The following is a 10,915-nucleotide window of genomic DNA, read 5'->3' on the forward strand; positions in this document are numbered from 1 at the left end:
GACTACTGTTGCGTTGCCTTTGTCTGGTGGTAGTACTATTATATTTTTGTTTTTCTGTAGTTCCCGTTAGTGCATTGGACTCTTCCTTTGACAGATTCAGCACAAACCAGTCGGCATATAAAGCAGTGAACCCGACTTGAAAATGGCAAGTGAGATCTTGCCGAAACGTTGTCAGCAGAGGACTACCTCCACTTGGAGCCAGCCAGACCAGACGCGGAGTAAAAAAATTGTTTATATTATTAGGAGGCCGCTGTGCCGTGACGCCTGGAGTTCGGGACTAGTTTATGATGCGTACCGACGAAAGGTTAAAAGTAGGTCAGGACGCTTGACCACCGGCATTAGGTATTAGACGGTTAAATGAAAAAGGCGTAAAAGACGTGGGTAACGCGGAAAGCCACGCCGCTTAGTCTAGAAAGACGGGCCATAGACAAATTATTACATTATTTACAAATATAGCAAGTGTCGACGAAGTCGTTGTACGAGGTGCAGTGTAAATAAGAGAAAATATACTTTTGTTTAATTTGCCACAACCTCGGACCGTATTTATTTCCTCATCCCCTTAGATTAATGATAAACAAACCTGCATATATATCAATTACCTTCCTGAAGCTCTTTTGAATAGTTCGGTGGCGTTGTTTGCGGACGACATTACATTCTTAATAAATAAAAAAAATCTGAAGCACTTGCTGAAACTAACTCTGAATCACTAAGGGTAATGGACTGGTTTCCAAAAAATAGCTTAACCGTCAAAAAATAGAAAACAGTTTCTTTAACCTTCTTTCAAAGGCACATCAACGAAGTGAAGTGCAAAATTCTTGGGAATTCATTTAGACTCTAAACTACATTGGTGTCACCTCACAGGCCAAGTGGCTAAAAAAATCTCAAAAATCATTTTTCTAATACTTAGCCTAAGGGACCCTACAGATTGTAACATATTATTGATGTGATATTATGCTCTAATTGGCTTCCAGTGGCTTTATGGTCTTATAAACTGGGGCCAGCCTCCCTGTGCAGCAAGAGTCTTTATTTTACATCGTATGGTAATTATAACAATCATAAACCTCAAATACAGAGAGGATGTTATATCTAACTTTTCGGAGCTTAAAATTCTTACACTGCCAAACGCTTATATATTTAGTTTACGCTTTTACCTCTACAAAACATGGAATATGGACAACCTCAGACCTGATTTCTTCTGTCCTAATGCGAGTAGGCTAGGTTCAATTACTACTGCGTCCATTTTTTTAATAAACTTAATCCCGAGACCAAACAACTCCCAATAAAAAGGTTCAAAATCTTAGTCGAAGATTTTTTAATGAAGCAATCCTTTTACAGCTTGAAGAAGTTTATCTTTTTTCAAGATATCAATAATTATATCTAGTCAGGCATACCCCCAGAACCAAAGGATGAATGTATATATGGAATCATTGAAAAACTTCAATAACCAATAATGAAACACATCACTTGTGGAGTTAGTTTTGGTTGGAGTTAGTTTAGATTTGCCAATATAAATATGCATAAACGAAATACTTTGAGAATAGAAAACTTCTAAGTCTTTCTTTGTAATGAAAGTAATTTAATTTGGATCATTTGAATTATTTAACAAAAGTAACAGTATAAACTTTTTTTAGGTGTCTACTATTCTCAGATCCGATTGCGAGCAAAAGTTTTTCTGAAATCTTTATAAACCGAATCTGCTTGTATCCCGTCTACCATGGTTGTATATATATCCTGACTATATGGGGATATCGACCTTGTAGAACCCATCCTCACAGAGATATAATTTTTTTAAATTAAGGAACAAAAATGTGGACAACATAAATATAGGTGTTACTTGGGCCTTCAGAAATGAGATATTTAATTGTTTCCATACGTTCGCCATCCTGGTCAGCATCAAAAATTTAGGCTTTACTAATTTAGGCAACTTCACGTTTCCAATAATAAAGAAAAATACCAATAGCGTCCATTATATTTGGTACACCGTGTATTTTCGACCTATGCTAGTTATTGAGTCGAAGCAAATTGATTGATTTCAGTATATTTGGTTTACAAAAATTTGTTATTACTTTTTTTTTCATTTGCCCTTTATAAAATTAATGTGACAGCTATAAACCTTTTTGTTATAGATTTATATTCTGAAGTTGTATATTAATCACCATATTTTGTATCTTTTAATATTCTACCTTCTTCATTAAAAAAAAGGTCTTATTAAGAAACCTGTCGAAATGGTTTTTTTATCTATATTGCCTCTTTTAAATCTAATTGAAACAACACTAAGAGTTCACAAGATTTTCCATATAACTAACTAATCCGAGCGGTTGGTTATCGGAGCCTCAGATGTGGTTTTTGACTATTTATTTGGCAGTTGGGTGTACAATAAAAAGTTATCCAGTATACTTATTTCTTAAAAAACTTTTTTCTTTCCATGGCCAAAGATCCACTGCTGGAAGTGAATCACATGCCACTTCGGATTTGTTAAATTTGTCGGTATATCAAACGCACTCAAGTGTCATGTCATTATTATCGTGAATAATATCACATATAGAAAGAGTAATATATTATATATAGAAAAAGTTATTTTCCCTATATCAGCTAGTTGTTACTTCGTAAATCCACTTAATATCGAAATTAAAAAAAAAGTTTTTGCTAAGAAAACTGACCAAATAATTTTTTGATCTATATTGTTTATTTTATATCTAATTAAAACAACAGGGAGAGACCACGATATTGTCCATAAAACGGATGCTTGGGTTTTAATATTGAATTTTCAGATGGATTAAATGAATGTGATGTTTGACTATGTATTTAACACTTCGGTTTGCAATAAGAAGTTATCCAGTATACTTATTTTTTTTTTCTTTCCAAGGAGAAAGATCCAGTGCGGGAAGCGAATCACATGCCACTCTTGGATTTGTTGAATCTGACGGTATATCAAACGCACTCGCGTGTATGTCATTATTACCGTCAATATTATCGCATATAATTTTAGAAAGAGTTATTTTTCTGATTTCGGCTAATTGTTTCTTCGTAAATCCTACCACGTGATCTGAGGTTTCGTACCTAAAATGCATTTGAATTATACCTCAGACTTTACTAACGTAGACAAGTAGACTAACCAAAATCGATCGCATTGTCTTAGGCGGCTAAATTGAATCCCAATAATGCATCCGAAGGTGGGCCCAACCAGACCACCTGGTAACCGAGATTCGGTCAATCCACCGGGAAATAGATCGATATCGTCCACGCTCTGATAAATTTGTTTCAATTGTTTTATGGCATCCGCAGGGGTTGTGTCTGCTAAATCATCAAAAGTGTCAGCTCGGTTTAAATTACAATATTCGCGATAGTCGTTGAAAGGGGGAATACCGTGATCCCTCGCTCGCTGAACGTTTAAGGAGATTAAATCCACCCCGGTGAAGGGTATTTTTGTATTTTCAAACAAGTGGTTGGTAACTTCCTCAGTAATAAATCGATCTAGATCTTCCATTGGTGTAGCACTAATACCACGCGCTATGTGGTCGATGATATTCGGCTGAAAGCAGTTTACCGTTAATGCAAGTAAATTAGCTTCTACAAAGTATTTACCGTGAAAAGTATGTCGGTATCAAAGAAGGAATCTCTTAGTAGAAGCGGAGGACAAACGGGCTTGAAATTATTGTCTAACATTGGAATTTCAGCCCGTAGAAGTGAGTGACCAATTCTGTATGCGGCTGCCCCAAATTCTGTAAGGGTGTCCGGACTGCAGGTTGGGTCATATTTGTCGTAGAATCCGTCGTATAGTAGCCTAAGTCCAAAATTTTCCAAAGCATCTTCACCCAATATCCGCGGTAGAAATTCGTTGTAAATGATGTGTTGGAAGATGGCAACAACTAGCCTTCTTGCTTCGTTAAATCGTTTATGGGCGCTCCAGGATGGATTTAAAACTTGGAAGGCATCATTTATACTGTTGTGTACTCTCAAGAAAATCGTATGAATCATGGTCAGTCCTGCTTGTTCCGATGCCCTACCATCTCCGGCGTAAAAACATAACCCTGAGGGCGATTTGCATTTTGGGTGAGTTGCGGTCCGTGGGAGCAATTCTTTAGATCCATCTCCCAGGTCTGACGAGTTTAATCTTCCATTCTCTCCCTTAACCATTTGAAATACGCAGTTATTCTCGCCGTATATCTAAAACAAAACGAACAACAACTTTACCGAGCACGAGTTTTTACAAAAATCACCTACCACAGATCCATCCAAATAAGGAGTATTTTGATTAACTTGTTCCCTGGAACCTAGATAAGTTTGCCCCGCTAAAGTCCTCATAGACGGAAAACAGGCTTGTTTGCCGGTAGTACTATTGAATTGAGGGAAAAAATAATCATCTGGTGGGATTTGGAAAGGGTTACATTCGGGGTGTACGGTTTGTTTGCTGTCGCAGGGTCTACACGATGGGATAGATTCCTGAAATCCTTGATTAAGAGGTGTAAACGTGATTTCATGGTCCAAAAATTGAGCAAATTGCATAACCAACAAAGTATATCTGGTACTTAAATGAGTGACATCTGGATGGACAGTTGTAGAAATTGTTCTTGGATTTGGTAATGGATCTCCACTAACTGCTGTTATCCTTGGCTCCGAAATTCCTGCGGAGAAAGAGCAATCGATTTCATAAACAACGTACAGGGTGGGCATTTTATTGAGGATCTATTTTAAAAATCATTAAAATTAAAAAAAAAATCAAAGATTTATTATATATTATTTCAAAGTGATGTCTGCTGACATTAACTTTCTCATTTATACGAATATGAATTTTGATAGCGGGTTTAAAGACGATATATAGTAAGTGGATCGCACAAGGTTTCCGATTTGTTAGCCTTTTTCTTCAGTTGTTTACTATTTAAGTTAAAATAAATTCGCATTTTTCTTTTAATTTTGCTGCTAGAAACAAAATACGAAAGCGTTGGTCCAACTCCACATCCTTAGACCCACCGTATTAAATATCTTATTTTTTAAAGAGAGTTAAGATTTGAACGATGTACGTATATCTCGGTATCACCGTTTCGGACTCATGAAAAGTATTTTTTAAAACAGTATTTTTTCAAACATAGCTTCCTGTAATTCAATACAAAAAAACAAATGCAAATTTTCGTCTGTTTGAATGGATTCTAGAATAGAGAATTCCTTCGGCAATTTTGCACATTAAATTGCCATTCAAAAAACTATCGCGATTAATTTGATGAAATTAATTAATAAAATGTCAAACGGTGAATCTCAGATCCATGTTGACGTAAATTGCTGAGAAAATTCTTGTTATATACAGTAGTATATGCACTTTTAGATAATCTTGATCATTATCTAAATAATGCAACATTTGTAAATAATTGATATTTCAAAAACTTTTAAGAAAGGTTTTCGTATATTCTTCGAGGCAAACAGTAATACGCAAATAGTATATGACACAACAAATTTGATAAGTGTAAACGGGTAAACGATTGCTCGATAAAGCTTTTTATAATAATGCATGCAATACTTCCTACTCCCGAAAACATCAGTCAAAGTCAAATTTGAAGAAAAACTTCAAAAAATCCCAAATATTCAGGTGCAGATACTGTGGTCCAAATTATAATAAAGAAACTTTAACAGCGTATTCAGTTGATAGAAATAAGCAAAAAAAAGTTCATATAAACTTATGTCCTAAAATCTTCCATTTAGAAGATACAGGGTGTTGAATTATTGCGAAAAAATTTTTAAAAAGTAACTTGGTAGGTATTATTGCGACTTAAAAAAAAATTATAGTATAAATAAACTTATTTCTCTACTGCCGTCTGTAAAATACCTAATTACCCACCGATCTAGGGTGCGGGAAGCGTCACTTCACCACGTCAGTTTCGTTTCCCATGAATCCGAGCCACTTCGGATATTTCCGAGATTTTGCCGCACGGATTTGGGAGCAATCAGATGTTTTCGGAAATATTTCCCACGCTTTGAATTTTGATGTTTGTCAATTCTGACGGTCATGTCAGTGAATGTATTCGTGTTTTGCGAAAATGTACTCGGTTATTAAAAACTCGCTCCGCTCATGTCAAATAAACTCGTGAGTCAAATACCGTTTACTGCACTTGTTGCATAATATACTATTTTCGCATTCGTTAGACCGTTTTAATTAATTTTAATAATAAAAAATCGGTACGCTATTCGTTAGTTTGCAACGTTGTTAATAAATTTATAAATCCTTATTAATTCTAAACAAAAATGATATCTTTGTTTTTTTTATGCTCTTATTACAGTTTGAAAGCAAAATGTAGAAGAGATTTTTTAAAAATAAGAAACAACTATTTTTTTTTTATTTATATATTTTATATTTTTACCCTGAATACCATTGAGATCGTCTTTTAAAATGTAATGATTTTAATAATATATAACGTGTCATATTAAAAATAAAAAGGTGAATGTCAAAATCTAACGATTTTTGTATTAAATAGAGATCAGGTATTAAATAGTACATCCTGTGCATGCATATAACTCACCGTCTTCGTAAGCACTGGGCAGTAACCGATTAAAATTAGACAAAGTAGTTCCTAAGTTAGGTTGTTTTAAATTGTTGCAGTATCCCGTAATAGTTCTATAAGGAGAATATAAGTCGCATGGTCCAGAGTCGCTACAGTTGGAGTCTGTTGCAGAGCTCGTAGCGGAAAACAGATCAGATATGTCTATATTCTTTAGATCAAGTGTAATGTGTCGTTTTCTTTTATGCCTGTGTAGAGTATTGTTTAAAGTATAGGTGGATATTTATCCCGTTAACTCACAGTATTGACGTGTTCGACAAACGAATTGCGTATTTATTTGCTTTACCAATTGCGGCTGCCGTTGCCTGATGCGATTTTGGATCAAGCCCTCCATCTATAACAGAACCACCGATTGACTCGTTTGGGGAATTCAAACAGCTAACCTTCTGCCCAAACACGATAGTGCATTTTCATCCTTTCCAAATGAGTTTCTTTGACTTTTGAAACTGCGTCCTTGAGGAGATCGTCACTTATGCTCTGAGCGACTGTCAGGTATATACTGGAAAGGAAACAGAGCGCCCTCACTGTGTCGGGTTCCGGCTGTACGGGTAGGAACGCGACGCGGGGGGTCTGAGCTTAACCACTTGGACCAAAAAGAGTAAACCTCAATAATAATCCTAAATCATAAGGTGGGGAGTCGGGTCTAAGGGATGCATGGCTGGATAGAAGATCAGCCTCTATCGATTCCAACCTCGAGGCACCGGGCGCAATTCGGGGAAGAAAGCCTTATTTCTGCATACGGGGCTCTGCACAGGCGGACCGTTTTTTCCCTAGCTGCTCGTGGGACCGATATGGAAACAGAAAAACAAAAAATAAAGAAGGAAGAAGGAGAGAACGGGCCCCAGGAGGGCTCTAGCAAACAGGGGCGTTCTCAGGAAGGTCCCTATAAGGGCGATCTGAGGAGGATCCCCAGGTCGCGAGCGGGGTGGAGGGCTCGATACAAACCGGGAAGACCACCTCGTCAAAACACACCGCCCCAGACACAGTTCCGGGCACCTGCCGGGGGTCGGCGGCCGACACGTGGTCCGGCGAATGCTGGGCCCGGGAAAGGCGAGCCGTCGCGGATGGCTATGACAGGGGGGTTCAGTATTATGCGCAAGCTGCGGCAAGGGACCTAAACTGGTGCAGGAAAATTTCGGAGGACGGTACATCCACTGTACTGATTCTAGAGCCCTGGATTGTAAAATTAAGGGTTAGGGGGTTATCTCTCAGAGGGTCGACGCTGCATAGTGTCGACTCCTCAGGGGGCGATTCCAGGGCCTGCATACTAACCATGGGGCTGGAGGCCTTTTTCTTAAGGGACAAGGCTTCCAGGGATCTGATTCCAATTCTGGTCAGATCCCCCACTCGCGACGGCGTGAAGTAGTGGTCGTCTCTGCGTATTTTCCAGGCGACCGCAGCTGTCCTCGGGTGGAGATCAGGGACTTGGTCTCCTACTGTGAGGAGGCGAATCTTTCTCTTTTGATGGGCTGCGATAGCAATGCTCACCACGTTTTGGGAGGCAACGCGGTGACTAATCGTAGAAGGGAGATCTAATGGAGTTCATGGCCTCGGCAAGGCTGCAGGTGGCCAACAGAGACCCACATTTTTCACGACAGGTCGGAGCTGGGTTTCAGACTTGACACTCTGTACCAGGGCTCTGCTCCCTAAAATAACTGAGTGGTGTGTCTGTGTGGAGGACTCTATGTCGATCATAGATATATCACCACAATACTCTTTGATCAAGGACCAGAATTTGAAAATAATTTATTCAAAGAATTTTGTCAATTATTCTGTCTCGAAATTCATCACACTACCCCTTCTAACCACACAGATGAAGCGCCGGAAAATTTAATTAATTACTTTCGCCCTACGATCCCTATTTAAACGAACGACAATGAGCGAGAAACGAAGAAGTAAATTAATTCGCTTCCATCGAAGTGTCTGCAACATCACCTACCAAAAACAGAATTAAAGCGCACAAACTGTGCACACTCGATAAATCAAACGACTTAGAAAGAAACCTTCTTTCTAGCTTCCTGATCTTGGCCCAACATGACCAACCGAACCCAAGCACTTCTCGCCAAGAAGCTACCGGATAATGGATATTATGAAGAAGACGTCACGCCATCCCTATCATAAACATATATGTCATAATATATTCACTTCAGTTTAGGTAATATTCAATTAACATTGACTAAGCTGTGTAGTAATCTTTTAATTATTGGTACTATACTATATTCACAAAATAATAATTTATTCTTGATCAACCTCAATCACGCGACACCTATGCAACGCATGCAACGTTGAATGATAGTGAAATATGCAACGTCAATCGTAAAAAACGAGGTTTAATCAACTTCATAGGAACTGGTAACAAATTTATTACCGGCAATCTAGACAACATTAATTTAGAAACAACTGACGGAGAATCAGCCTAAATCGCTGCGGAATATTAACGACCTAAGTTCATTGGCAGGAAATATTGAACATAAATTTAACGAAAACATAAATGTTTTAAATTTAAATGCAGATAAGATTCTTTCTAAATTCACGGAAATGAAAACTGAAATAAATTCGATGTTTCTATTGCAGAACCTCTATTTCGAAATAACTAACCTTAATCGGTATCGGGAATAAATGTTAAGCACTCTTTTGTAATTTACGTCTTGAGACATATAGAACGCAACAAGCAGAAAAAATCTGGCAATGTTTAAGATTGATCAATTTTCAGAATTAACAGGTCTTATGATTTTATCGGATATGGCAATTCTCGCTTTAAAAATAAAAATCTTTAAACCCAATACCGATTAACGAATCCAAAATACTGGTAACCAAGAGCAAATACTATTTTGACAATCTATGTTATAATAATGGTAAAGAAATAAATTCTAGGTGGATATGTTGTGGACTACACAGCTGGCACTTGCCAACTGACTCCCAATATGCCACAGCCCGAAACAGCTTTCAAGGGCATTCTATGACATATAAGAACGTCTTACTTTTCTGCACTAAAACTTCGGAAACCCTTTATGAAAATAGCATTAAATTTCAGAAGGTTTCCCTCCCAGAATGTTACATCATTCAAACATGATTCAATGTGATGGAATAACAAATCAGTATAAATATGCATTAAGGGTCAAGAACGTCTCCCTTCTCTTCTGGAGATAATGAAAATTCCAAAAAACAAGTAAGTCGTCGGTGGATCAAAATCTTAGAGTCGGCATTATTTGTAAAACCTTCATTTATCAAAAATTTTAATTTTCTTGAGGTAAAAGTGGGGAGGTTAAGGAGTCCTGTCTCGCCATATTCAAGTATTGCATTGTACTTTCTGTTGTTCACTTGTGAAGGAATTGTCTGTGGTGACTTGTCACGGAATAGGTCACTTTATTTTGAGTTGAATTTTAATCACTTTTGAACTGTGGAGAGCGTAATGTCCAATGGGCGTTCCAAATAAAATATCCAAATTTTTGAACGCCCTTGTAATATTAGATTTTCCGTTGCATATATTTACATATTCTTTTACACGTGTATTTTAATCGTCAGTCATTCATATCGTTTTAAACTGTCCCAGAGTTCACCTGACGTTTGATTTTTTGTTATGCTAACAACAAAAATAAAACAAGTACTTAAGTAGTCCAAAAAATGGATTTATATTACGAAAGTGTTATCGGTGCAAACCTAGATAATAATTTGAAAAATAATTTGAAAGTAATTTAAATATCCGTTTTTAGTAACACAGGCAACCTCACTTCTTCCTGAAACCAGCTGCATACCTTAACACGAACATTGTTTAGAGACACATAACATTAAAATAAGTCTAAAACTAAAATCCAGAGAAATTGTTTACATAGTGCTGGTCAAAAATCTCCACTCGATTTTTAAACCTATTCGTTGATAATAGCCTGGCATCGCTTTAGCCTACAATAAGTATACCATCCCTTCTCCCTCTCTAACCAATATCGATCTTCTGGAGCTTTTATACAGAGCAGAGTCTTAAAGATATAGACTGACTGAAAGGTAAGTATTTTGTGTGAAAAAAAGCGCCTCTACTTCGTCCCCGCACAAAAATTGCAATTGCGGGTTCACTAATGGGAGTTGATTTATATAAATGACAACTAATATTGAACTCTGGGGTATACCCACCACTATCGTTCTCTCTCGGCACTAGAACTCGATAAAAATTTCTTTTCCAAAAAAGCAAAGTGTTTGCTTCGAAAGTGAAATTATTATATTGTAATACTATCTTATAAGATTTGTCGGCTCGGCTTAAAAACAAGTGTGAAAGCTGGAGTTAGAAATCATATTCAGTTATAGTTAACAGTTCAGTCGATTTCTTTTAGAATCTGTTATCTTGCTTCTATTTGTTGAAACTCATGTAGAGCACG

At 37.2% G+C, this 10,915-nt stretch overlaps 1 protein-coding gene across 1 annotated transcript; it reads right to left on the bottom strand.

Annotated features, from left to right (window-relative positions):
• Nucleotides 1–2,831: 2,831 nt before the first annotated feature.
• On the bottom strand, nucleotides 2,832–6,882 carry LOC132699679 (chorion peroxidase-like). The gene is made up of 6 exons (XM_060666527.1): nucleotides 6,835–6,882; nucleotides 6,510–6,699; nucleotides 4,225–4,625; nucleotides 3,586–4,167; nucleotides 3,117–3,532; nucleotides 2,832–3,060 (listed from the first exon to the last, which is right to left on the bottom strand). Exons 1-6 carry the CDS (start codon nucleotides 6,880–6,882, stop codon nucleotides 2,832–2,834), a joined length of 1,866 nt encoding a protein of 621 aa, XP_060522510.1.
• Between the last annotated feature and the right edge of the window lie 4,033 nt (nucleotides 6,883–10,915).

Source organism: Cylas formicarius, unplaced genomic scaffold (assembly GCF_029955315.1).
Source record: "Cylas formicarius isolate icCylForm1 unplaced genomic scaffold, icCylForm1.1 PGA_scaffold_3__17_contigs__length_32017465, whole genome shotgun sequence".
NCBI classification, from domain to species: Eukaryota; Metazoa; Arthropoda; class Insecta; order Coleoptera; family Brentidae; genus Cylas; species Cylas formicarius.